This window comes from Helianthus annuus, chromosome 15, assembly GCF_002127325.2.
Source record: "Helianthus annuus cultivar XRQ/B chromosome 15, HanXRQr2.0-SUNRISE, whole genome shotgun sequence".
Taxonomy (NCBI): domain Eukaryota; kingdom Viridiplantae; phylum Streptophyta; class Magnoliopsida; order Asterales; family Asteraceae; genus Helianthus; species Helianthus annuus.
In genome coordinates this window covers 69,986,286-70,012,668 of record NC_035447.2, presented here as the reverse complement: position 1 = coordinate 70,012,668, position 26,383 = coordinate 69,986,286, and the positions used below count along the sequence as shown (strand labels likewise).

Sequence of the window (26,383 nt, the reverse complement as noted above, 5' to 3'; positions counted from 1 at the left end):
CTTTTGTTATTATGGGGTCCAACTAATTATTTTTATGTGGTCCTTAAGAAAATTAACATACCGATTCTACTAAATTTTTAGAAAACATTGGGGTCCGGGGACCCCGACCCACCATATATGGGTCTGCCCCTGACCATAGTTACATTACAAGAAGAGGATTCTGAATCCACGCCACTCAACTAATATTCAACTTTTTATTCCTATTAACATACCACCAATACGAGTAGTTAAGAATTTTTTCAAATAACGAAAGCTTGAACCGGTTGTCATGCCCGAAGTTTATATCGAGCCTTAGGGTTGCGTTGACAAGATTTAACTTTAATAGTATGGTTGTAAAGTGTCATCCCGGTGTAAAAAAATCGATTTGGACCCGTCGAACTGATCTATAACCGAGGCATGCTAAAACAATACCGGTTTGGCCCAATTCTATATACTAACAAAATAGATTATGAACAGTTGTTAAATTTATTTGGTTCACTTTGAATTTAATTTATAATAATCATATAGAGCTACTATATTTCTAACCCTATATTGTTGTTTTTTAATCAATTAACATTTCTAACCCAAAATGTTAAGAAAGTTATTAAATGATATCTGAGTTCTAATACTATTTTATAAACGATTTACGTATACCCGTGATTTTTAATATATTTATTATGTGGAGATAAACTTGGTAATGTGATAATGATTTGTATTTCTTAGTACGATGATATACAGGAGAATAAATAGATTACATAAATTCACATTGCACCCATCTAATACTAAATTATATCAATAATTGTCTAATATTCCCCCGCAAGCTAAGGCCGGGTAGCGACCTGTAGCTTGGACCGAAGATGAGCAAATCGTTGTGATGACAGTGGTTTAGTAAAGATGTCTGCGATCTGGTCATCAGTAGAGATGAACTGTACTGAGAGTTTTCCTTCAGCAACCTTTTCTCTGACAAAGTGAAAATCAACCTCTACATGCTTTGTCCGAGCATGAAATACGGGATTGGCTGATAGATATGTGGCTCCTAAGTTATCACACCATAAAACAGGAGCCGACTTCATGGGAACCTCAAGTTCATGTAGAAGAGCTTCAAGCCAGGTAAGTTCAGCCACAGTGTCGGCTAAAGCTTTGTACTCAGATTCTGTCGACGACCGAGATACAGTCCGTTGTTTTCTAGCAGACCACGATATAAGATTGGAACCAAGGTAGATAGCATATCCCCCGGTGGATCGACGGTCGTCAGGACAACCAGCCCAGTCAGCATCCGAGAAGGCATTAAGAGACGGAGAATGAGCATCCGTGTATGCATGAAGAATAGAGGTAGATGCCTGTGTAATTAGGAGACCATAGTTTGAGGTGCCCTGAAGATAACGAAGAATTCGTTTAACAGCGGACCAGTGATTTTCAGTTGGAGAATGCATGAACTGGCAAACTTTGTTTATCGCAAAGGTGATGTCGGGGCGTGATAAAGTCACATACTGAAGAGCACCGACAATTTGCCGATATCTAACTGGATTGTCAAACAAAGGACTGTCGCCAAGAGACAAGTTAGCAGTGGTTGTAATCGGGGATGTAACCGGTTTTGCCTGAGAGAGACCGGCCCGTTGAAGGAGTTCCAAGATGTACTTCTTTTGAGACAGAATCATATCCGGGCCTTTACAAACAACCTCAATACCCAAAAAGTATGAAAGAGAACCCAAATCTTGAATAGCAAAAGTCTGACTCAAACTGTGAATAACCCGATCAATAGCACTAGGATTGTTGCCAGTTAAAATTATGTCATCAACATATACCAGCATGTACAAAATAGTGCCCTTAGCTGAATATATGAAGAGAGAAGGATCAGTTTTAGATCCTTTGAATCCAAGGGAGTGTAGCGCCTCTGATAATCTATGAAACCATGCCCGTGGGGCTTGTTTAAGCCCATATAAAGATTTGTGAAGCAAGCAGACATGATCGGGTTTGTGTGGATCAATGAAACCAGGAGGCTGGCGCAAATAAACTGTCTCCTTTAAGTCACCATGCAAAAAGGCATTCTGAACATCTAGTTGGCGTAGGGCCCACTTACGTGTTACAGCAAGAGAAAGAACCGTACGTATAGTAGTGGACTTTACAACAGGACTGAAGGTCTCATGATAGTCGACCCCTGGTTGCTGATTAAACCCCTTGGCTACCAGACGTGCTTTGTATCGTTGAATAGCACCAGTTTGATCACGCTTAATTTTGTACACCCACTTGCAGTCAACCACATTGGCATTTGAGACTGGAGGAACTAGAGACCACGTGCCATTACGAATAAGGGCTGCATATTCCTCAGCCATAGCACTTCTCCACTGAGGAGATTTGTTAGCAATGGTAAAACTGGTAGGTTCACTGTCGGACACGGTGGTAGAGGCATGATAAGCCGAGGGGTTGTAAGGAACCCGTGTTTTAGGGTTGGGCCTAAGATTGGCAGGGCGATTACGGGGAGGTGGAATAGGAGGGGCCTGGTCCGTTTGATTTACTTTTGACCGACAGCTATAGGTACGAAAAGTGGTGGAAGGGGTGTGGGTTTGTTCATGAACAGGTGATGGGGTGTGAGTTTGGGTGTTAGCAGGTGATGAGGTGGCGGTTTGAGTGTGACCAGGTAGCGGGGTTTCAGGTTGGAGAGTACCAGTTGGTGTGGAAGCACGAGGGCTAGAAGGAGGTGTAATTGATGAGGTAGTAGTAGGAGTAGTAGTAGTAGTAGTAGTAGAAGGGCTGGTAGGAATAGGAGGGGAAGGGTAACTCGATACATAAGGATCTGGTGTGGGAGGTTTAGATGGTGGTGAAGATGGCTTAAGAAAAGGAAAATATTGTTCTGTAAAACGAACATGGCGAGCAATATAGATGCGATCGGATGTCGGATCCAAACAACGATAACCATGATGGGTAGGACTATACCCGAGAAACACGCAAGGTATAGACCGAAAGTCCATTTTGTGCTTATTGTACGGTCGAATGTGGGGGTAACATTGGGATCCAAAAACCCGTAAAAAAGAGTAATCAGGTGTATGGTTGAAAACATGCTCAAAAGGTGAGATGTTTGAGGAGGTGCGAGATGGCATCCGATTGATTAAGTAAACAGCTGTATCATAAGCAAAATGCCAAAAACGCGAAGGAACACCTGATTGGGCAAGTAACGCGAGACCGGTTTCAACCACATGCCGATGGCGCCGTTCAACAAACCCATTTTGCTCACTAGTATGAGGACATGAGCGACGGTGAATGATTCCAAGGGAAGAGAGAAAGGCTGAGAGATTTCGAAACTCTCCTCCCCAATCAGACTGCACGGATTTTAGTTTGGTTTGAAACTGGCGTTCAACCATCACAATAAATTGTTTAAAAGTAGCATAGACTTCTGATTTTTGTTTCAAAGGAAATATCCACATATAACGTGAAAAGTGATCAACACACAATAAAAAATAATGATGACCATCACAAGAAGTAACAGGGGCTGGACCCCAAACATCACAAATAACCAAATCCAAAATATTATTACTTCTAAAATTTGAAGGTGACAAATGTAGTTTCGAGGATTTCCCAACATGACAAGCATTACAAGGAGAACTCGAACTATTATTTAAAACAGGAAGACATTGTTTTGATAGCATAGAATGCAAAAGCTGTGGATGAGGATGACCAAGCCGTTGATGCCATGTGTGAACAGAAGCACGAACGGTTGTGTAAGCAACTCTCGAAATGGGTTGAATTTGCGGAAGACGAATGGAGTACAACCCGTTTTCACTTGGACCCGTGAGGAGGGTAGTGCGTGTAAACTTGTCCTTCACAGAAAAAAAAGTATCATGAAATTCAAAGAATACATGATTATCATGGCAAAATTTCTAAACTGAAAGGAGATTTTTTTTAATTTGTGGGACATGGAGTATATGAGAAAGTGAAAAGGTTTTGTTTGGTGAATAGAACCGAGTGGTACCAATGTGAAGAATAGGTAAGGCCTTACCATTGCCAACATGTAGTGCCTCCTCACCATAGTAGGGTTCAGCATGATCAAGACCGGAGAGTTCTGGTGTTGCATGGCTGTTAGAACCGGTGTCAGGAAGCCATGATGTGGATGTCTGTGAATGATAATCTGCATAATTAGCTGAAGGCTGATGTCTTGGTCTGAGGGTGGCTGGGTCACGATTAGGACATTGTGATGGAAGATGTCCAATGCCACACCTATTGCACGTTCCATACACAGTGTTCTGGTTTGAAGCCCAACTGAACTGACTTCTATTCCCACCTGTAAAACGATTAGAAGACCCACGGCCCCGACGATTGTTGGAGGAACGCCCACGGCCGCGGGAATTCTGGGAATAGGAAGTATAAAATGCCTGTGATTGCTGAGTAGTTGGCTGTAGTTGAAAACCCAGCTGTGAGACAAGCTGCTGGATGGCTTGTATTGCATCCGGTTGAGGTGCACCTACTGCTGGTGCCTGGCTTCTTGAAGAAACAGCCGTGAAGGCTTGTGGTGCTGAAATAACAGGGGCAGATTTCTTTATCATGTAATCATGGTCAGAGAGAATCCCGTGAAGATCAGCGAAGGCTGTTGGGAGACGAGTAAGGAGAGTAGATTTTAAACTGTTGTATTCTTCACGAAGACCAGAAATCACCAGCATAACCAGGTCTTTTTCTCTAAAAGGTTCGCCAATATTGGCGAGAGCATCAGCATATTCTTGTGCTCTATTAAGATATGAAGATGCAGTTTCATCACCCTTCATCTCTATCTTCAAAAGTTGAGTCTTGAGGGTGTATTCTCTAGATGATGTATGCGGTGCATAGGCACGTTCTAATGAAAGCCAGAGATCTCGGGATGTATTACCTTGAACGTGCTGAAACGAGGCTTCTGATATGGTGGAAATAAGCAACATGCGAACATGAGCATCATTAGCCACCCATGTTGCATAGTTAGGATTTGGCTGTGGTGCCCGTGGTGCGTCTTTGTCTGATGAGCCGGTTGTCTGATCAATGGTTTCTGATGGACAACGAATTGTTCCATCAACATAGCCAATTAGATTATTTGTTTGAAGGAAGGGGGTAATCATTGTCTTCCAAAAACCATAATTTGTTGGGGATAATGTAAACCCGAACTTATGGGAATTGTGAGATGTTTTTTCTGTTGTTGAAAAAGCAACGAGCAAGGCCATTGTTAGCCAAAAGAAGCTGATCAGAAAAAGAAAAGAGGGCCGGAATTGTGAGTGACGGCTGTTAGGGTTTAGAAGTATATTGTGAGTGACGGCAGTTAGGGTTGAGAAGGATCTGCTCTGATACCAAGATAAACTTAGTAATGTGATAATGATTTGTATTTCTTAGTACGATGATATACAGGAGAATAAATAGATTACATAAATTCACATTGCACCCTTCTAATACTAAATTATATCAATAATTGTCTAATATGTGGAAGTGTAATATTTCTTTTTTCAATAAACGATTTACGTTTCAACCCCAAATTTTTTATAGAGTTACCGTACATACGTCCCTTAAAGTTTAACAAAGTTCATTTTGTAACAAATTTTTGTTCTTTTCCCTTATCTTTTTATAAGTTTGATTCTTTTCCATTTTACTTATTATTTGTTTTACTTAATTGTGTTGTTTGCTTAATTTTACCTCCGTTTAGATTAAAGCTAACATTTAACTCTAGACATATTTACTTAACCATGTTGATTGTTTAATTTTATTACGTTTAGATTAAAGCCCACATGGTCCATAATAACCCATCGATATATCATGTAACAAATATATACTCGCCAATACTTTTCTACAACCCCGTCGCGAAACGCAGGCTTCAATACTAGCCGTAAATATTTTTGTTCTTTTATATTTCAAAGTTTCATCGACTATGACGTGCTTATTCTTAGCTTCAAATGTTCTTAAGGGCACCCGGGGCACCCTCGGGGACTCCCTTCGGGGACCATTTTTGCCGTGCGGGAAAGTGTCGCCATCCAAGAGGGGAGGCAAATCGGGGAGGGTGTGAGGGGAGTGTTCACCGAAGAAGGTGAGAGGAGATGGTGGGGCCACCCTCATTTTCAACCAATCAATTTTTTTTGAATAAAAAAACAATTCCCCTAAGAGGGGTGCACCCCGTACGTTTTTGGACAAGAGGGAAGTTATAAAGGGGAAATGACATGGCAACGTATGATTGGGTTAAAAAAAGTTTCCCCTCACCTCATTAGATGGGTACCCCCTTCACCCTAACATTGCAAACTCTTCCACAAAAATAAAATATTTTAAAAGCAAAATTTCTATACGATAAATGCTTGTCTATAAGACTAGGGGTATGGGGCGGGGGTTGGGGCATGGGTTGGGTACAAACGTCCAAGTCACAACTCCGGGTGGGTTTGGGTTTCGGCGTGGCCACTTGGGCGGGGGTTTCAGCCCGGGCGTTGGGCGGGCCTAGCGGTCTTCCGTGGCCGGCTCTCATTGGCTGGGTTGGCTAGGCTATAGGTGGCTAGGATTTAAATTTAAAAAACAACCGTTTGGTGAAGCCAAAACCATAACACGTGGCCAACCCACGTGGGCTAGCCACGCCCCGCCATACCGACCTAACATGCAATTGACCAGCGGTGTCCCTCGAAGTCCACGTGTCAACCCATACCCCAAACCCCTACCCCACTATACCCCACGTTCTAACTAGATTGTCGGTGTCATTTCCACTGGTGACTCAGTCTTCGCTATAAATAGAATAGAATTGCAAAGGTTAAAAGCAAAATTTCTATATTGATGCATATTCTTAAAACATCACATTTTGACCCAAACTAAATTTATCTAGAACATAACCCGAAACAACCCGTCTTTTTTGCCAAACTTAAGAAACAAAAATAAAAACTAACGTCGTTTGCTTACAAGAAGTTATTGCCAAAATCGCCCCTGAGGTTTGGGTACATTTGTCAGTTTCATCCAAAATAACATTTTTTGTACCATATTGTCCTTCACTTTTGAGACTTTTTGCCATTTTCATCCAAACTTTCAAATTGCTTTATTTTTCCGTCAAACATTTGGATGAAAATGACAAAAGTTCCAAAATCTCAGGGACGATTTTGACAAAAAAGTTAGACGTTTCGATGAAATGTGACCAACCATCAATTTAGCATTAAATGTGACCACATCCCAGTCTAGAATGCACGAACCAACATCTGTTGTAAAACTATTAGAAAATAAAACAATGTTTGAAACCACTGTTAGGTTAAAACAGTTTTTTGAAACCACTGTTGGGTCAACAGATGGATGAAATCAGATGTTTGAAATCACTGTTGGGTGGCATTTGGGTTAAAACGGATATTAGAAAATAAAACAGTGTTTGAAACCACTGTTAGGTTAAAACAGTTTTTTGAAACCAATGTTGGGTCAACAGATGGATGAAAATAGATGTCTGAAACATTGGGTGGCATTTGGGTTAAAACAAATGTTAGAAATTAAAACAGTGTTTGAAACCATTGTTGGGTTAAAACAGATGTTAGAAACAGTGTTTTAACTACTGTTTGAAACCATTGTTGGGTTAAAACACATGTTCGAAACAGTGTTTTGGGTTAAAACGGATGTTAGAAATAGTGTTTTGGGTTAAAACGGATGTTAGAAAATAAAATAGTGTTAGAAACAGTGTTTTGGGTTAAAACAAAGTTAGAAACAACGTTTTGGCTCCGAATCACTTGCATCATGGCAAGCTAATCTTCTTTTTAAACCTATTCAGTTCGAGGTACAACTTTCTTGAATATCCGTTATATAAGCTATATGTTGTTTAATTTTATGTATGTTTATTAAATTGTTGTATTGTTTAGGGACTTGATGTGATTATGCATAGGGGTATATACGAGGCTGCAAAGGGTATTTACGATTAAAGCTTTGGGACCTTAAAAAAAACCAGCTTAGAGGGGGCCTCAACTGATGCTTGCTGCATGACCTACAGAGGTCACATCAATGAAAGGGTAGACACCCATTTCAAGCATTTAACATCTTTATTAATGATTTTTTTTATCAAATGAGTTTGTTGACGATTTCCTTTTAAGCGTGCTCAGAACTTTGTTGGATTATCTGTTCTAGATGGATACATAGCATGTGGCCACAATCATTTAGTAAGTAAGCACTATCCTATAAGTTGGGCCTATAACTAAGGTTTTTTCTTTTCTTTTTAGGTTTTTGCCTATCACAAAAGTTTCTTGATGTCTATCACCTTCTACAAATTTGGATGTAGCGATGTGATCTGTGGTGATAATAGCAATGCTCAGTTTGTTTCAAGTGTTTGCTGGAGGGAGAAATCAAATATGATTGTCACTGCCAATTTGGGTAGAAGTGTAAAGGTGCTTAAAATGGTGTGATGAGCAAGAGGAAAGTAGTAATTGTGTAGAGAGTAGCAAAAGAAGGATATCTATATCTATATTACGTGGTTCACGACTCCATTAATTGTAGAAACAAGTTGTAAATTGTAGTTTATTCACATATGGGAAGCATCTGCTACTGTTATTGTGATTTGGTATGCTTATTTCATGATTGTATGCTTATTTCATGATTGTATGTCTATCTATACCATATTATAATGCATGAGTGAAGGGTATTTTAAGATACCCAAAAAATAAGAACTTTTCACCCCTTTTATTTATAGAAAGACCACTAAAATGAGGGTAGTTTGGTCTTTTAAACGCTATTTATTTTTTAGCCCCTAAACTTATTACACTTAGATCCCTAAGCTTTTAACAAAATTATAGATAATTAGTTACAATTCACCCATTCACAACAAACTTATATTTTTTAACGTATTCTTGACGTATCTTATAAACTATATTGTTTAAAAAAATCCAAAGATAGCATGACCACCTACACATTTTTGTCGACGTTTTGGTAGTTGTTTTGTTCAATATCGACGCACGGATTAAAAGGTACAAGTCGATATTGCTTTAATGTACAAATAATTAATACTTGTGATCTAATACACCTAATCTATAAAGATGGGTTCCATCTATGCAAACAAAAACAAAAAGAATTAAAAGTACCGTAACATAAAATGAAGATATTATGTGTCACATTTAATTTTATTAAAATTGTCTAATGTCTATACTTAGATATATCTTATAAAAACTTAAAACTAACCATAACAAACTTCCTAAATAAAGGGGTGGCAAATCTAAAATTAAACCCTTATGTACTTCTATGGTTACTACTATAAATACATAGCATGACACTCTATATCTATTGCTAAACAAAGTTTAAAAAAATGGATCCATTTTTGAATTCAATTGTTGCGAAAAACCAAGTATGCGAGATTGAAAATTCTAAGGTCAGTTCTGTTGCAGCAGTGAATAATTGTTTTCTTTTATTTACTTTTAAGTGAATGTTAACTTATTTAATTTTTCAGATTCAGTTGCATGATTAACATGCCAATTTAAACAACCCAGTTGTCGAACAAGCTTAGTATTGATTTTTAAGTATTATTTTTGTGTATATCTTTCATATTAACATGTTCGTTATTTTATTATATGTGTTTTTTTATTGCAGGATGATGGTGATAAAAGTGTTGATATTATTTCTTATGGTGCAATGTTTAGTCCATACAAGTCTAATCTTCAACGTGAATTTAGTGAAGAGGTAATTTTAGGGTTTATTTAATCTTTTTTTTTTTATTTTTGTATTCAATTTTTGTCCTTTTTAAGGATCAGAAGTTTAAGACTCAAATGAAGAGATTCAGGAGACTCTCTGAATGGAAACGGAGTGAGGTTATTAATTTAGACGATTCTAAGGACAATGACAAAGAAGAGGAATTAGAAGATACTGCCGATTCAAGCACAAACCAGAAAACCCGATTAAAAATACCTCGAGTGTCAATTCAGAAGTGGAACAGATTTCATGCAGTCTAATATGAAATCTATCAAGTGTTTTTATTTTTTTTTATTTTCAGTTGTTATGTTTGATCTAGACGTATGAATAAAGTTATTTTATATTTGAACTTTATTTTTGATGTTAATATAATACAGTTATTGACCATATTAATCAAGTTTAAAATAAAGTTAGTATCCTAAATTTACAAGTCATCTGAACTTATATAAGTTAACATTCCTAAAGTTGCAATAAATAGATATTGCAGTTAGATATAGTAAAGCTGAAATTATAAAATATTACAGTTATTCTTGAATATTAATCTAATAATTTATATTTTTTAATTAAAAAATAATAAAGTAATAAACTTTAAAGTTAAACTAAAAAACTGAACTTATTAAGATATAAAGTTAATAAAGATATAAACTCTTAACATCCTATTTTTTTATAAAAACTGTTTTTAAAATTTTATAAAAATATAAATTATATATATATATAGGTAAATGATCCTGTAAAAAGTCCATCTTTTGTAAGAAGTGTAAGAAATAATCTTGGAATGACAAGTGTCCCTCCTCTTAATTAATTCAAAAGGGTAGATTAGTAATTGTACATTTTTGTCATTTAATTAATTTACAATATAACTGGAAAAAAAAACTGGCCATGAGAATTTTTAGGGATTGATTATTTCATCATCATCTTCACGTCATCTTCTCCGATTTGAACACACATGCATCTCCGATCACCGTCACCAATTTCTTTCGTCTCCACAAATCATTCACCGTCATCGTCTTTCATCTTCGTCATCCTCATTTCTGATCGTGACTTGAATCATGGTCATGGTGTTTTAAAATATGGGAATGTTTTGTATTTTGATTGTCTAGATGTTAAAACACCATGGATGTAATCACAATACAATGTTTTCTGGATTCTAGATAAAACACCATGACTTGAATCATTGTCAATTTATCCAGTTATTTTAAAACACCACGCCATGAATCTGATTATACAATGTCTCCATATAAAACACCATGACTTGAATCATAGATGTTTAAAACACTACACCATGAACAATGTCTACAGATAAAACACCATGACTTGAATCATAGTCATGGTGTTTTAAAATCTGGGGATGTTTTTGTATTGATAAAACACCCCGCCATGAACAATGTCTCCTGATAAAACACCATGACTTGAATCATAGATGTTTTAAAACACCACGCCATGAACAATGTCTCCAGATAAAACACCATGACTTGAATCATAGTCATGGTGTTTTAAAATCTGTGAACGTTTTCTATTGATAAAACACTACGCCATGAACAATGTCTCCAGATAAAACACCATGACTTGAATCATAAGCGTATAAAACACCACGACATGAACAATGTCTCCAGATAAAACACATAAAACACCATGACCTGAATTATAGTCAATTTATCCAGTTTTTTAAAACAGCACGCCATGAATCTGATTATAGATCTATTTATGATAAAGTATGAAGAAATTCGTTGATTTTTTGGAGATTGATGACGGTTACCATATAATTCGCTGGTTACCATATAATTCGCTGATCTTTAGGAAGGTTGATGGGGGTTTTGAAACGGTTACCATATTTTGAAACGTTGGAAAAGTCACTATTGCCCTTCAATTTTTACATAAGGTCCTTCTAATTAAAACACAATTTACATTTTATACCCTATTGATCTCAACCATTAGATCAAATATCCAATGGTTTAAAGCACTTCTTACCCTTCTTACATTTTAGACACTTTTTACCATATCCCTACCCTATATATATATATATATAGATAAACGAAATTTAACAATTAAAGTTAAAGGTGTAAAATGTACTTACGAGTCAACTACTATTTTTTATAGAAATAAAAATTTTAAACTTAAAGTTTATTGGATGAGTACCATGTGGATATTTAAAAAAAGTTATGAACTTTAAAGAATAAAATTATAAACTTTATCATTTAACCAACAAAATAAACTTACTTTACAACCACTTATCTTTTATTTTTTGTCATTTGAATGTTATTTTTTTATTAAAAAACGAAACTTTACATGTGTATAACAATTTTTTACTTTATTTATAAACAAAACATTTTGTTTTTATAAAAAAATAATTCTTTTATAAACATTTCTGTAACAAGTAATATAAATAAAATACTTCAGAAATTTACAATCCTTACTAGATAAGTGCTAAATTGTGTTGCAAATTTTTAGGAATTATAAGTTAACTATATTGTTATAGATAATATTAGTCAGTTTCAAACGAATTCTTTAGCAACTTGACTAGATACATAGTAGATCGTGTTGCATATTTTTAGGGATTATTAGTTAAAAGTAGACAATAGATAAGATTAGTTGGGAACTAAAAATCTAAACTTAGTATGATATAAAGTTAATAAAGATATAAACTCTTAACATCCTTTTTTTATTAAAACAGTTCTTGAAATTTTATTAAAATATAATTTTTATATCTGTAAAAAAAACGAAATTTAACAATTTAAGTTAAAGGTCTAAAATGTACTTACGAGTCAAATACTATTTTTTATTTTTATAAAAACGAAAATTTTAAACTTAAATTTTATTGGATGAGTACAGTGGCGGATCCAGAAATTATTTGCTGGGGGTGCGGATGAGTGGTTCAAGCATATTTTCAGGGGGTGCGGTCAAGTTTTTTGCCTAAAAAATACACTAAATTTGTTTTTTCAAGGGGTGCGCCCGCCCACCCTGTGCTTAATGTAGGTCCGCCCATGGATGAGTACTGTGTGGATATTTAAAAAAGGTTATGAACTTTAAAGAATAAAATTATACTTTATAATTTAACCAATAAAATAAACATACTTTACAATTATAACAACTTATCTTTTATTTTTTGTCTTTTGATTATTAATTTTTATAAAAAAAAACAATATTATTTGTCTTTTGATTATTAATTTTAATAAAAAAAAATTTACATACGTATAGCACTTATTACATACTAAAGGTAAAACAATAATTAAGACCTGATTATCTAAAACATAACGAAAATCATACTTTATTCTCTTTTCTTTTGTAAGACCAACAGTGGCCCCTCTTTTTCCGATGTACTCTAAGGCCACCTGCAATTAGAGATTGATGACCTACTATATACGATGATCACGAAATCGTTCACACATAAAAAAGGAAGATAAAGCATACTTGCTGATTTTGTATGACAAATGCTTCTTCCAATGAAGGCCGCAGTAACTCCATCATTTGAGTATCGGCAAAATCATAACATATGTGTTGTAATATAACTTTGTCATCAACAAATCCCAATGCTCGAAACACAATAGCGATAGGAATCTCAGTTCGAATATATGGAAGTGTAGCACGAATACATTGACCTGAAGAACCCTGCAATTTCAAAATATATACAGTTAACAGTATAATACATTCAAGACTGTTATATGAAAGGTAACAAAACATTTAGTAACCGACTGATGTAGCATACCCCTTTGGCACTGGTCCTGGAAAGCATGCGGACAAACATGGTACTAGGTGGCCTGTTTTGAGATTCTGGCATTGAACGGACCTCTGCCACATAGTCATATTTGTTCGGTTGTGTCTTTTTAAACACATAGACATGATTGGTGCTCATTTTCTCTTGAGCAATTAGAACCTTTTCAGTCCCATTGACGATGAAATATCCACCTTGATCATATGGACACTCTCCAAGCTCGGTCAAGTCCTGTTCGGAATTCTGATATAGCGTACAGTACTCTGACCGTAACATAATTGGAACCTGAAATTTGTGATAAACTATTAACTAAGTCAACCCATTTAGACTTCAAGATGTTGACTAATTCATTTCAATTTTTAAGTACCTTTCCAATGAAGACTTTAGCAAAATCTTGAGCTTCAGTGACTTGTTCACCATCATGGCCTTTCTTTATAGCCTTTTTTGATACATCGACATACAATGGTGCAGAATATGTCAGATTTCTCAGCCTTGCTTCCTTTGGAAGCAATGGCTTGGTATCACCATCTGCTTCAGTCATCACTGGTTTACCCAAATAAATCTGACTGAAGCTGATTTTATACTGCAAATGAGTGAAGATGGATACATCAAATGCATAACATGAACATATGCATTTTTCTGTTTACAGCCTCAAGTATTGAGTTTGTTATCTTCTATAAAGGGAAAAGCACCATTTTTTTTTGTTAAAGACACACCTCCCCTAAACGGCTAAAAGTGTACACCAACCCACGTCACATCATACGGGTTGTATTACAAGGTGAAAAAAAGATCATACACGTCCTATGACTTTGTTAGTGGTCACAAGTCATTTCATTGCCAGTCAAATACAGGCGTATGATTTGGTCCTCATACAGCCTATATGACCATCTTTCACCATGTAATACGGCCCGTATCGCTATTTCCTCACGTATTGCCCATTCACATGTTAATGGCTTTGTTAGTACCTAGTGGGCACAAGTCAATTCATTGTCAGTCAAAGACGGGCATGATGGGCGTATGGTTTGGTCCTCATATGACCATTTTTCATCACTTAATACCAGCCCAGCCGCCCATATTCCTATTTCCTTCCTGTCATACAGCCCGTATTGTCCATGTGACTTATGACTAGTCAGTAGTGTCTAGATAACATGTCAGTGGTGTTCGTTTATCTGTCCCCTTGTCAATATCATATTATTCTATTTCAATCCGAGACACAATTATAAGTAACCTTAGATGCTTCGGCTATTTAGATTTTAAAGATGAAATTTTAGAACTCATCAGTTAAATCTACAATATGTTACCACAAGGTTTCTAGTGTTGTTCAAAAAGCTTGCCACTCGGCTCATAGCTAGCTAGAAGAAAGCACCAAAAAAAACTAGATTTGACACAACGTGAGCCGAGCCGACTAATTTGGTAAGCAAGCCGAGCTCAGCTCATGGCTTGGCTCGTTTAACTTCGAGGCTCAAGCTCAAACAGAGCTGCCTCGTTCAATTTCGAGCTCGCCTCTTCGAGCTAGACTCTCATTTAGACAGTTGAATCAAATACTTTCAAAAGTATCTTCAAATTTTCCTAATTTAGTGTTAGTATAATTTTTAGTAAGTCAAAACAATTTCCAACTACTTTCTTCAATACGATCCAAAACAAACCTCCGCAAAATCCGGCTGGAGACCCGGATTGTGCTGAGATTCGGGTCGGATCTCGATATCTGGAGACTGGTCAACAACTTGTTGCATAGTATTATCAATAAACTGGTCAAACGAGTCGATTTGTTGACGAACAAGCCCTAATTCTTCGAAGTAAGAACTGATAACTGCCCAAACATCATCTTGGGTTATATCTTCTGCCTCATCGTTGTTGTACCGTTGATCGTAATCGTCTTCCATCTTCATAACTTATTCTAGGATAAAACCCTAGTTACGGATGAGGAAACAGAGGCTGCGAGAAAGTTTCTAAATGATTTTCGTTTCCCCGTTCCCTGGTTTTATAGGTAATTTTTTGGTTCGCCACTACCCCCGGATGTGGGATCAAAAATCAAACAAGTATTATAAGTCTTGAGGCTAACGTACAAAATGACTATGATGCGTACGTGACTCAGCATTAAAATGTGAAATTTGGTTTATAACGAGACTTTCATTTATATATACATGCGATTTCATTAAAAATACAGACACTTTCATATATATAACATGCGACTTTCATATATACACATGCGATTTTCAATTTTTTGTAATATAACGTACGATTTTACCATCACGTACGCATCGTACGTTAAGGCGTATTGTATGATATACTTTTTCAATAAGTCTAAATAGTCTACTATATTTATAGTTTGCGGTCTGATTTTAACAATTTTTAAGTTAAACCGTAAGTAACGGTTTTTGATCATCAACAACTAATCGGTCTTTGTCCCGATTGCTGAGTGTTATGTGCCTTATGTCCAAGGCTTGATGCAAAACTACTATCGAGTCGGGGGTCTCACTGGAAGCAGCCCCTCTGTTCCTACAGGGTAGAGGTAAGGTTGTCTACATCTTACCCTTCTCAGACCCTACATTTGCTTTGCTATTGGCGGGATTTGCTGATGATGATGATGAACAACTAAAACTGTTGAAAATTAAATTGGTTCCGGTTTAATTTCACGATTTGGGCTTTTGTAGTATACCGATTTCAGAATATGAACTAAAATCTAACTATAGCTCTAGTTGCGCCTAAACTTGTTTAGTAAAGGAGGAACCAAATTTTTATTTCTTTTCTAGATGAAACATTGTGCAAGTTCGCCAAAATCATTGTTGTTGTATGCTTATGTTTTATACGACCGGTTTTCAATGTAAACGACTGACCGATAAATAAAATAATAACCCAGCTATGAAATCAAACCAATGACCAACTTGAACGATTTTACGATTTCAAACCGAACCATGGACACCCCTGCACATAAGAAGGATAAAAAGATAATTTTAAATCATTTCAAAAGTTTAAGTAATTAATGACACAATTTTTAAAACATATTGTTGACTTTAAAACCAATCCCCCCCCCCACCTCCCCATCGATTTTTAGATAAGTATAAAATTTTCATACGTTGATACTTCTTTTAAAATTAAACCATAAAGACGAATATTTTATTATTTTCAAAGTAATGTATTCCTATAGTTTTTAATTTTAAAAACAAACATATTACGCGATTACGGGTGCTAGTGTTCTCCTGCCGCATCACCAGGCACCTCTCTAACATCTATTAGAACACATGGATTGTGATCAGTAACACAAATTAAATAATATTAAATCTGTCTTATTTACAGTTTCACACTTATATATTAAATAATATGCGTTTTTAACCCATTTATTTCCATTTGATCTAGAAAATAATGAGTAGCCACATACCGGTGTAAAATTTTGCTTGATAAGCATTTAATATTTGTGTAGGAAAATATTATATCCTTATCCTAAAATTTCATTTGATTTATAAAATCATGATAAACTAAATCTTATATTTCTGTGATATAAGAATGAAATTTATGTTAATAGACCATGTTTTCTAGAGATAAAATATCATAAAAAGCATACTAAGTTTAAATGAGGACTCCTCATGCTTTTAGTGAAAGAATTCCATATGAGAATTATAAGCATTATTTTTTTTTTTTTTTTTTGAACGGCAAATGTTACATTACTCCTACTTCTACTACACCAATAAATACTCCTACTTCTACTACACCAATAAATACTAAACTACACCCTATGCCAGGATTATTAATATTAATATTAATTCTAACGAATTTGGAAGATTCCTATGGACATATAGAAATAGTGTATATCTCTTGTTTAATTTTCTTTTAGTTGTGTACAAAAAAATAAACAAATCCAATCTAATTTAGTTACATATTATATGAATACAAAGAATGTTTTGGAGACTGGACCAATGTGGGTGAAGTTGAAAAACCTATAGTAAGCTAAAGTCACCTCTTGTTTAAAGGTTAAGTGTAGGCCCGGCAAAATGGGTGGAGCGAGGCAGGTTGGGTAACAGGTCATTTTGGGTTCGGATCAGAATGGGTTCTATCAGTATGGGACGTCCTTGAAAATAGTTCTGGTGTTAGGGGAGGAAAATGATTGATTTCCGGTATGGGACGTCCTTGAATGTAAAATAAAATTATGAGCAAACGTTTGTTTATATTATAAATCATTGTCAAATAAAGATCGATACAAATAGCACTTCTCGTACTTGTAAAAGTAAATGTAGTTGTACTCTTTCAGATACAGAAACACTGAGTACAAAGAGAGTGATACAGATGTATCAAGCGCCTTTCTTCTACTTTTACAAGTACTAGCAAAATGTAGTTGTACTCTTTCAGATACAGAAACACTGAGTACATAACTACACAGAGAGTGATACAGATGTATCAAGCGCCTTTCTTCTTGCTATCTTTTGCTTGTTTAATATCTTTAGTAAGCATTCTAGGTGCGATCGCCATTGACATAAGCTCCTGGAAAAGCAGTTTACACGCGTATGGAATATGAACCTGCATACATACAGTAACAGGTTACATCTGTGAACATCATATAGTATAGATTGCAAAATGAGCGGGTTGAACATGTTTAGTAACCGGTTTTACCGTAAGTGTCGAGTCGATTTGACCAACATAGTCGGAAGTTTCGAGTTAGAGATAAAATGTAAACTAAATCGATCCATTCATAAGAATGGCAGAAAAGGGGAACCGACAAATACCTGAACGATATCAGTTTTGTTCTTGCAGCCTCTACATTCGAAGGAATTCTTTTTAAGGTTAGCAACAGCGATCAAGCCACAGCGTTCACAAACATGAACCCTGTATGCATCACTCTGGTCAAACAGTCGTTCTTTAAGAAAATGAGCAGCACCATGAGCAATCATACAGTCTCGTTCCATCTCCCCAAATCGCAACCCACCGTCACGTGACCGTCCCTCAGCCGGCTGCCTAGTCAAAATCTGAACTGGACCTCGTCCACGTGAGTGAATCTTGTCATCCACCATATGTTTTAACCTTTGGTAGTAAGTTGGCCCAAGGAATATCATAGCCGGAAGTCGCCGACCTGTATGACCGTTGTACATGGTCTCAAACCCACGCATCTGGTAACCACACCTGTGAAGCGCCTTACTGATATTATCCACCTGTATCATCATCCGACGTCACATCAACAATAAGTTAATCAGAATCATATGATCATCTGATAAGGTGACTTACAGTAACGTCTGTGAAGGGGGTAGCATCTCCTTCTTTGCCCATATGTGCAGCAACTTTCCCCATGATACACTCAATAAGTTGACCGATGGTCATACGAGACGGGATAGCATGCGGGTTGACTATAATATCAGGAGTGATGCCTTCAACAGTCCACGGCATGTCTTCTTGGGTGTAAGTCATACCCACGGTTCCCTTTTGACCATGCCTACTACTAAACTTATCTCCAATTTGGGGTATTCTAACAGATCTCACCCTTACTTTCACAAACCGTAACCCGTCAGCATTTGTAGTAAGCAGTACCTGTATGTGGAAAATTGTGCAGGTCAAGAAACAGATCCATACAGTTCTCGCAGGGTCAAGTTGACCCGGTAAGAAGACGGATGCGTACCTGATCAACCATTCCATTTTCACTGTGACGTAAGCTTGTGCTGTGATCACGACGAGTATAACGTGAGGCCTGACCTTGAGCATCATCTTGTGCAATAGGTGTCGTTTTTCCAATAATCACATCTTCACCTCCAACTCGAGTTCCCTAAATTATAACGAGTGTTTTAAGAAAATGAATCTTAGCTAAAAAAGAAAATAGCATGTAATCGTCTACAAGACGGAGCACTCACAGGAGGGGCTAGACCGTCATCATCCAACTTATCATATGAACCATGCCTCATACCCTGTAAAATAAAATTAAAAAGGTCAGGTAATAAAGCAATGAAGAATGTTTGAATCATAAAGGCAACCTTTAACCAGATTCTTTTTAGCTATAAAACTTTGCAGTTCTAAACATAAATGGGTTAAAAATTGAGATAGTCCACTCCACTTTATTGGTGTTAAATATTTATAGGTCAGGAAAAGGTGACGCGTACCATGGTATTAGCTCTATCGGGTCGACCAAAATCTTCTTTCACAAGTGTTCCCATCTTCTTTTCTTCATCTCTGGAAAAATTAAAGAGCAAAAAAAACGTTAACAAGATGCATTTTAATAACATTACAGACAAATGAAGCGAATGAGATCACCTGTATGAGCGGAAAAAAAGTGATCTGAAGAAACCACGATCTATTGATGATTGGTTCATAATAACCGAATCTTCTTGGTTATAACCAGAATAACAGGAAATCGCCACAATGGCATTCTACAAAAAAAGAGACTTAGGAAAGGTATTCACATAAATTAGAACATCTTATTATATATATTAAAATATTTACAATGCCAGCTGGAAGTTGTCTGAAGTGCAAGTGCTCCATTGCTCGAGTAGTCACGAGTGGTTTCTGAGGATAGTAGAGAACGTACGCCAATGTATCCTACAACACACATAATTGCAATAAAACAGTACGAATAACTGAACGACGTACCTTTAGAGAAAATTAAATAACTTGTTACATACCATACGGAATTGGAAGTTGGTGACGTAAATCCCCATAGCTTGTTTTCCCATAGCTGACTGGTATGTATTACGTGGAGACTGTTACACATAAAATAACAAATTATCATCATGCAACATAAACAATTTCATAAATAAACTAGAGCTTCAATGTGAAAACTGACCTGGTTGTGATCAGGAAATGGTATAATGGATGCACAAACACCCAAAATTAACGACGGATGGATTTCACAATGGGTATAAGTATCCGAATAAGATTCATCTGGATTTAGCCTCGCGCTTACAAGATCCTACCCATTATAAAATTATATTTTTAAACGTGGAACTAATCAGAAAGTGCATTATTATTTCTTAAACAGCTAATATACTGAACTACAGATTCTAAAACATAGATTAATGGTCAAAACTATGCCTCTACTTACATTAATGGTCATGGAAATCATAGTAGTCTCTTCTTCTTCGGTATCAATATATTCAATAAATCCGTTTGACACAAGATCATGCCAGCCACCATCTTCCGGGGTTTCCTGTGATAAGATAGACACAAACAAGAAGTTATTAACTATAAAGATCGAGTTAAATGTCAAGAATCTTAAAAGTCTATGAAGTACAAAATTTGGAATACCCTTAGTTGCAGCTTTTGGATGTCTTTCTTTTTTATTAGAAGTCTTTGCTTCTCAACAATGAAAAGTGGACGACTGCAACGGCCATAATCGGTATAAATTCGAAGTTCTTTCAAACGAATATCTCGAACAACGCCAACTTCAGTGTTTACATCAACCTAAAAGGTTAGAAATGATTCATATCAATTTATTTTAACTTTGACCAAAATATGAACAAATCTTTGACCAAGATTGATAACTTTACTAATACTAATACTAAAAAAAAATAAAATAAAAAATACTCACTCGTCTTCTTAATCTCCTCAAGGTTCTAACCAACATGTCGGGATCACGATGAATTCCCACCCATAGACCATTGACAAAGATTTTTGTAGCTTGTGGGATGACAGCAGGAGATATTTCCTAAAAAGGTATAAAAAAAAAGTGTACCAGATAAAAATAGTTAAAAAATTAACAGATATTAAAGTTATCATTAATAAACTTAATGATGTTCACCTCGAAATTCTCTGTACCCCATTCTTCTAAAAATTCCAAAATTGGGTATGCAGCTGACCCGACAGTTATGTAAACCATCAATGCAAGGTTTTTCACCAGCCCACATGCCTATAACAACAGCCAAATATGATCGAAATTAATGCCAATTTATGAATATAATGATTAACTTGACTTAATCAAAAGCTATGTAGATGGGGTGTGTATTTCGATTATATTGTTATTTACCAAATCTATATACAACAGTTTAAAAGATTAACGATCTTTTACTAACCTGTCCTTCAGGGGTTTCTGCTGGACACATCATTCCCCATTGTGAGTTGTGCAGCTGTCTTGGTTTTGCCAATTTTCCTATTTCGAGGTTTTAAAACTATATTAAAAAAAAACTTATCCACAAAAAAAATATGAGTAAATTGTCATTTCCGTGCTTGAGGTTTAGTCATTTTTGCGACTTTCAACCAAAGGTTTGTTTTTCCGCATCTGGGTCCTCGTGGTTTCAAAATCTTGTCATTTTCGTCCCTGAGGGCTAAAGTGCCAAACCTCGAGGGACGAAAGTCGCAATATATTGCCAAACCTCAGGGGCAAAAATGGCAAGATTTTAAAACCATGAGGACCCACATGCGGAAAACCAAACCTCTGGATGAAAGTCGCAGAAATGGCCAAACCTTAGGGACGAAAATGACAACTTACTCCAAAATTATTTACAAGAATATTCATGATAGCGTTACCTTCACGTCCTATAGGAGAGTTTAGTCTTCTTAAATGTGATAAAGTAGAAGCATATGTCAAACGATTCAACACCTGTGAAACACCAGCCCTTGTTCCTGCTGCATTCGCTTGCCCCCAATTCCCGGTAGCAAGAGAATATTTAAGACCACTAGTGATCGTTTTTGCTTTAATTGCAAATTGCAGATTAACATCCTTCCCATTGTCTACACACTGCAAATTTATGAGACGGGATTATGATAATGAAAAAATATGAAATAATATGCATTTAAGAAACTTGAATTTTGATTACCTTTTGTACATATCCTCTTACATCTCTTGTTAACTTACGAAAGAGCTGCATTAGCACAATAAATGCCAACTTGATAAATAATTATACCTACTAATACAATAAAAAAACAATATAAAATGTGTAGCTTGCCATTCTAAAAAGGCCACCAAGCAATGGACCCGCAAGATCAAGCCTCTTGTTTCCATAGTGGTCCCGATCATCCTCAGCCCTCCGTCCAAGAGCGCATAATAAAAGTCGGTGGATAATGTATCTAATGAAAGTAAAACACGTTACATGTACATATAAAAATATAGAAGTCGAATCGAAATTAGGAAAAAAAAAGACATACAATACAAAAGATTAACACGTGAAAAGGAATAAGATTTACCCAAAATAGTATGCCTTTTTTGTTTCACAATACTCTCCAACCCCCACATGAGGAAGCATTTCTTTTTGAAGAATATCACGGGCGTACCTGTGAATTGAAAAGGGTTATAAATACAAACTAATTACCTAAGACATTATAGACAAAAATCTTACTTTATTCTCTTTTCTTTGGTGACACCAACAGTAGCACCTCTTTTTCCAATGTAATCTAAGGCCACCTGCAATTAGAGAGAGAAATTTGTCGTTTTCTGATGTAATAATCATTAATCAATTATGAGTGCGTACGTATACATGTTATATTTCTGATTTCCTGATTATTTATGATCACAACAATAAGATTTGGATAATCAAGTTAAAATCAATTCACAAATACATAACTATTCCTATCTTTTATGATTGTCTGATTCTAATTTTTGAAGTTGCAATAATCACTTTCAACTAAAAATGCAGCACGAAATTTAAAAAAAAAAAAAAAGAAAAACACGTATAGAAAAAGAAGCAAAAGCATACTTGCTGATTTTGTATAACAAATGCTTCTTCCAATGAAGGACGCAGCAACTCCATCATTTGAGTATCGGCAAAATCATAACATATGTGTTCTAATATATCCTTGTCAGCAACAAACCCCAGTGCTCGAAATACAATAATGATTGGAATCTCAGTTCGAATATATGGAAGTGTAGCACGGATATATTGACCTGACGAACCCTGCAATTTCAAAATACATTTAAGACTAGCATATTAAACTATTAAAGGTAATAAATATATCCAATAGTAAATTACTATATCATACCCCTTTCGCACTGGTCCTAGCAAGCATGCGGACAAACATGGTACTAGGTGGCCGATTTTGAGATTCTGCCATTGAACGAACTTCTGCCACATAAGCATATTTGTTCGGTTGTCTCTTTTTAAACACGTACACATGATTGGTGCTCATTTTCTCTTGAGCAATTAGAACCTTTTCACTCCCATTGATGATGAAATATCCACCTTGATCATATGGACACTCTCCAAGCTCGGTCAAGTCCTTTTCGGAATTCTGAAATAGTGTACAGTAACTTGACCGTAGCATAATAGGAACCTGAAATTTGTGATAAAAATAATATTTAATAACCAAGTCAACGTTCGCAATTCAAAGTAGCGGTAATTTCATTTTAAGTACCTTTCCGATGAAAACTTTACCAAAATCCTGAGTTTCTGTGACTTCTTCACCATCGTGGCCTTTCTTTATAGCCCTTTTAGTTACATCAACATACAATGGTGCAGAATACGTAAGATTTCTTAGCCTTGCTGCTTTTGGAAACAATGTGGCGGTTTCACCGTCTGATTCAGTCATCATGGGTTTACTCAGATAAATCTGACCAAAGCTGATTTTATAGATAGTCTGCAAGCGAATGAAGACGAATACATCACATACACAACATAAATATATGAATGTTTTGGTTTACTGCCTAAAGTAGTGATTTTTATCTCTTCTATCAATAAAAGCGCATCATAAACAAGCTCTCGAACACTGAATTCCCGAATAACTCTAACACGCATAACTCTTGATCATGATTCATGTCTACATAAAGAAGTATATCTTAATCTTCAAAGGGCATCATAATGTGACAATATGCAGCAAAAGTATTAAGTGTTTTTTTTATAATAGAAAGCAGAGAATAAACGGGCTCTCAAACAGCTAAATTCCCGAATAATCTAACACGGTTAGCTCTCGATCGTGATTTATGTCTACAAAAAAAATACACCCAAATGACATCAAAATGTGACAATAAACCTAATATTCAATCAAATAGCTTTAACTTCTTACTAATGTACTCAAATTTTCATAATTAACTATCAATTCTACTATTTTCATTCTAAATCCCTAAAAATCAAAACACAATTTCGATAAAACCTAATCTTCAATAATTCAACTAAATTTATATCAAATTTTAAACAGTTCACTCAAATAACCTTCAAATTCTTACTAATGTCCTCAAATTTTCATAAATTCTTACTAATGTCCTCAAATTTTCATAATTCAACTATCAATTCCACTACTATACGATTCCAAATCCCTTAAAATCAAACAAACGTGTGCTACAATTTCCACTACAACTTCAATTCCGAACTCAAAACCCTAAATTTAAAGGATCCAAAACGAACCTCGGCAAAATCAGGTTGATGACCCGGATTGTGCTGAGATTCGGGTCGGATCTCGATATCTGCAGACTCGTCAACAATTTCCTGCATAGTGTTCTGAATAAACTCATCGAACGAATCAAGCTGTTGACGAACAAGACCTTTTTCTTCAAAATATGAACTGATAACAGCCCATGCATCCTCTTGAGTTATATCTTCTTCCTCATCGTCGTATCCTTGATCGTACTCTTCTTCCAAATCCATAATCTAATCCCTGATCAAATCGAGAAATCTGGTTCGAAGTTTTTCAAGGGTTTATTAGGGTCTCCGACGAGTGAAAGTGAAACAGGCGTGTAGACGGCTGGATATAAAAGGGGCGGGTTGATGAAACGGGTTATTCAACACTCTGCTCATTTAAAAAGTGTAGGGGAAGGAAAATAAAATAATGAGAAAAATGTCCGGATAGTTCTGTGGTTTCGTATTTTTTCACTTATAGTCCCCAACTTTCTAAAATTACCTAAATAGTATCCAACTTTTCATTTTTTGTTCCCGGATAGTCCCTGGGTCTAACTTCAGTTTGTTTTCTCTGTTAAGTGGGTGTGAAATGACAAAAATACCCTTTCCTTTAAAAGGCCAAACCACATGGACTATCCGGGCATCTTCTACATTTTTAGAGAAAAACCCCACTACCACACTTTCCGGCGAAATTAATTTTCGGCGACTTTAAATCTTGAACGCGAGTTATTCCGGCACCGCCGCCTTTCCGGTGAGCTGTTGAAGTGTTAATGGTTACCATAGGTAGGGGTGGTATCGCGTGGTGTGCCAGCGTCATTGTAACTTCCACCAGGAGTGTTGGCCCATCCTGAACCAGGAGTCGGTGCTTCATATGCTCTTGAACACTTCACAACCGTACAACACTTCTACATCACTGTACCACCAACACTTCACAACCGTACAACCTCTCCATCACCAATCCATACTTACACCTCCACTCAAACCACCTAAACTGTTGTACTCCGACCACCGTCAGCCGCCCAAACTACCGTCATCTTCAACAAACCACCGTCATCTTCAACCAACCACAGTACCACCGCCCCGCCTCTACTAAACCAGACCACCACCTACCTCAGCTCCTACTACGTTTCTCCTCCACTGACCACCAACTCCGCCATCGTTCACCATCACAGTCCAAAATCACCATCTTCCGTCACCCGCAATCATTAACCACCACCGGTAATTTCCATAGCGCCAAAGAAAGAGTAGAAGATTGTTTTTGTTGTTGTAGTGTATTCAAAGGGGGGAGAGAGAGAATCAAAGGAAGCGGCCGTTTGTTTGAATGAGAAAAAGTTAAAATAGCGGCTGAACTTTTCAAAGTTATCAGGGTTTCTTTGTGTGTTGACGGGTCACCAAGATTTCTTTTCAATATTTCATTTAGTGGGCCGGTGAGTTTGATTTTGAGTGGGCTACCACGCGATACCACCCCTACCCATGGTAACCATTAACACTTCAACAGTTCACCGGAAAGGCGGCGGTGCCGGAATAACTTGCGTTCAAGATTTAAAGTCGCCAGAAATTAATTTCGTCGGAAAAGTTCGCCGGAAAGTGTGGTGGTGGGGTTTTTCTCTAAAAATGTAGAAGATGCCCGGATAGTCCCTGTGGTTTGGCCTTTTAAAGGAAAGGGTATTTTTGTCATTTCACACCCACTTAACAGAGAAAACAAACTGAAGTTAGACCCAGGGACTATCCGAGAACAAAAAATGAAAAGTTGGGGACTATTCAGGTAATTTTAGAAAGTTGGGGACTATAGGTGAAAAAATGCGAAACCACAGGGACTATCCGGGCATTTTTCTCTAAA

The 26,383-nt window shown here is 36.4% G+C and overlaps 2 protein-coding genes across 2 annotated transcripts; both read right to left on the bottom strand.

Annotated features, from left to right (window-relative positions):
• Positions 1-8,941: 8,941 nt before the first annotated feature.
• On the bottom strand, positions 8,942-15,192 carry LOC110913848 (DNA-directed RNA polymerase II subunit RPB2). Its single transcript, XM_022158665.1, has 6 exons — positions 14,956-15,192; positions 13,677-13,892; positions 13,304-13,594; positions 13,009-13,206; positions 12,834-12,929; positions 8,942-8,965 (listed from the first exon to the last, which is right to left on the bottom strand). Exons 1-6 carry the CDS (start codon positions 15,190-15,192, stop codon positions 8,942-8,944), a joined length of 1,062 nt encoding a protein of 353 aa, XP_022014357.1.
• Positions 15,193-17,451: 2,259 nt separating this feature from the next.
• Positions 17,452-24,938, bottom strand: LOC110911844 (DNA-directed RNA polymerase II subunit RPB2). The gene is made up of 24 exons (XM_022156491.2): positions 24,553-24,938; positions 23,567-23,788; positions 23,195-23,485; positions 22,912-23,109; positions 22,555-22,619; positions 22,403-22,489; positions 22,165-22,285; positions 22,036-22,080; positions 21,746-21,956; positions 21,292-21,368; positions 21,021-21,128; positions 20,811-20,927; positions 20,528-20,683; positions 20,325-20,429; positions 20,067-20,192; positions 19,906-19,983; positions 19,727-19,822; positions 19,538-19,653; positions 19,387-19,456; positions 19,141-19,194; positions 18,912-19,055; positions 18,524-18,823; positions 18,028-18,450; positions 17,452-17,821 (listed from the first exon to the last, which is right to left on the bottom strand). Exons 1-24 carry the CDS (start codon positions 24,790-24,792, stop codon positions 17,702-17,704), a joined length of 3,570 nt encoding a protein of 1,189 aa, XP_022012183.1. The 5' UTR covers positions 24,793-24,938; the 3' UTR covers positions 17,452-17,701.
• Positions 24,939-26,383: the final 1,445 nt, after the last annotated feature.

Coding starts and splice junctions, on each gene's coding strand:
- LOC110913848 (XM_022158665.1), bottom strand. CDS start 15,192: ATGGAAGACGATTACGATCAACGGTACAACAACGATGAGGCAGAAGAT. Junction 13,207..13,303: donor CCAGGACCAGTGCCAAAGGG/GTATGCTACATC, acceptor TTGAAATTGCAG/GGTTCTTCAGGTCAATGTAT. Junction 12,930..13,008: donor TTGTCATACAAAATCAGCAA/GTATGCTTTATC, acceptor CTCTAATTGCAG/GTGGCCTTAGAGTACATCGG.
- LOC110911844 (XM_022156491.2), bottom strand. CDS start 24,792: ATGGATTTGGAAGAAGAGTACGATCAAGGATACGACGATGAGGAAGAA. Junction 22,286..22,402: donor AAAAAGGCATACTATTTTGG/GTAAATCTTATT, acceptor TACTTTCATTAG/ATACATTATCCACCGACTTT. Junction 19,195..19,386: donor CCGATAGAGCTAATACCATG/GTACGCGTCACC, acceptor TTTATTTTACAG/GGTATGAGGCATGGTTCATA.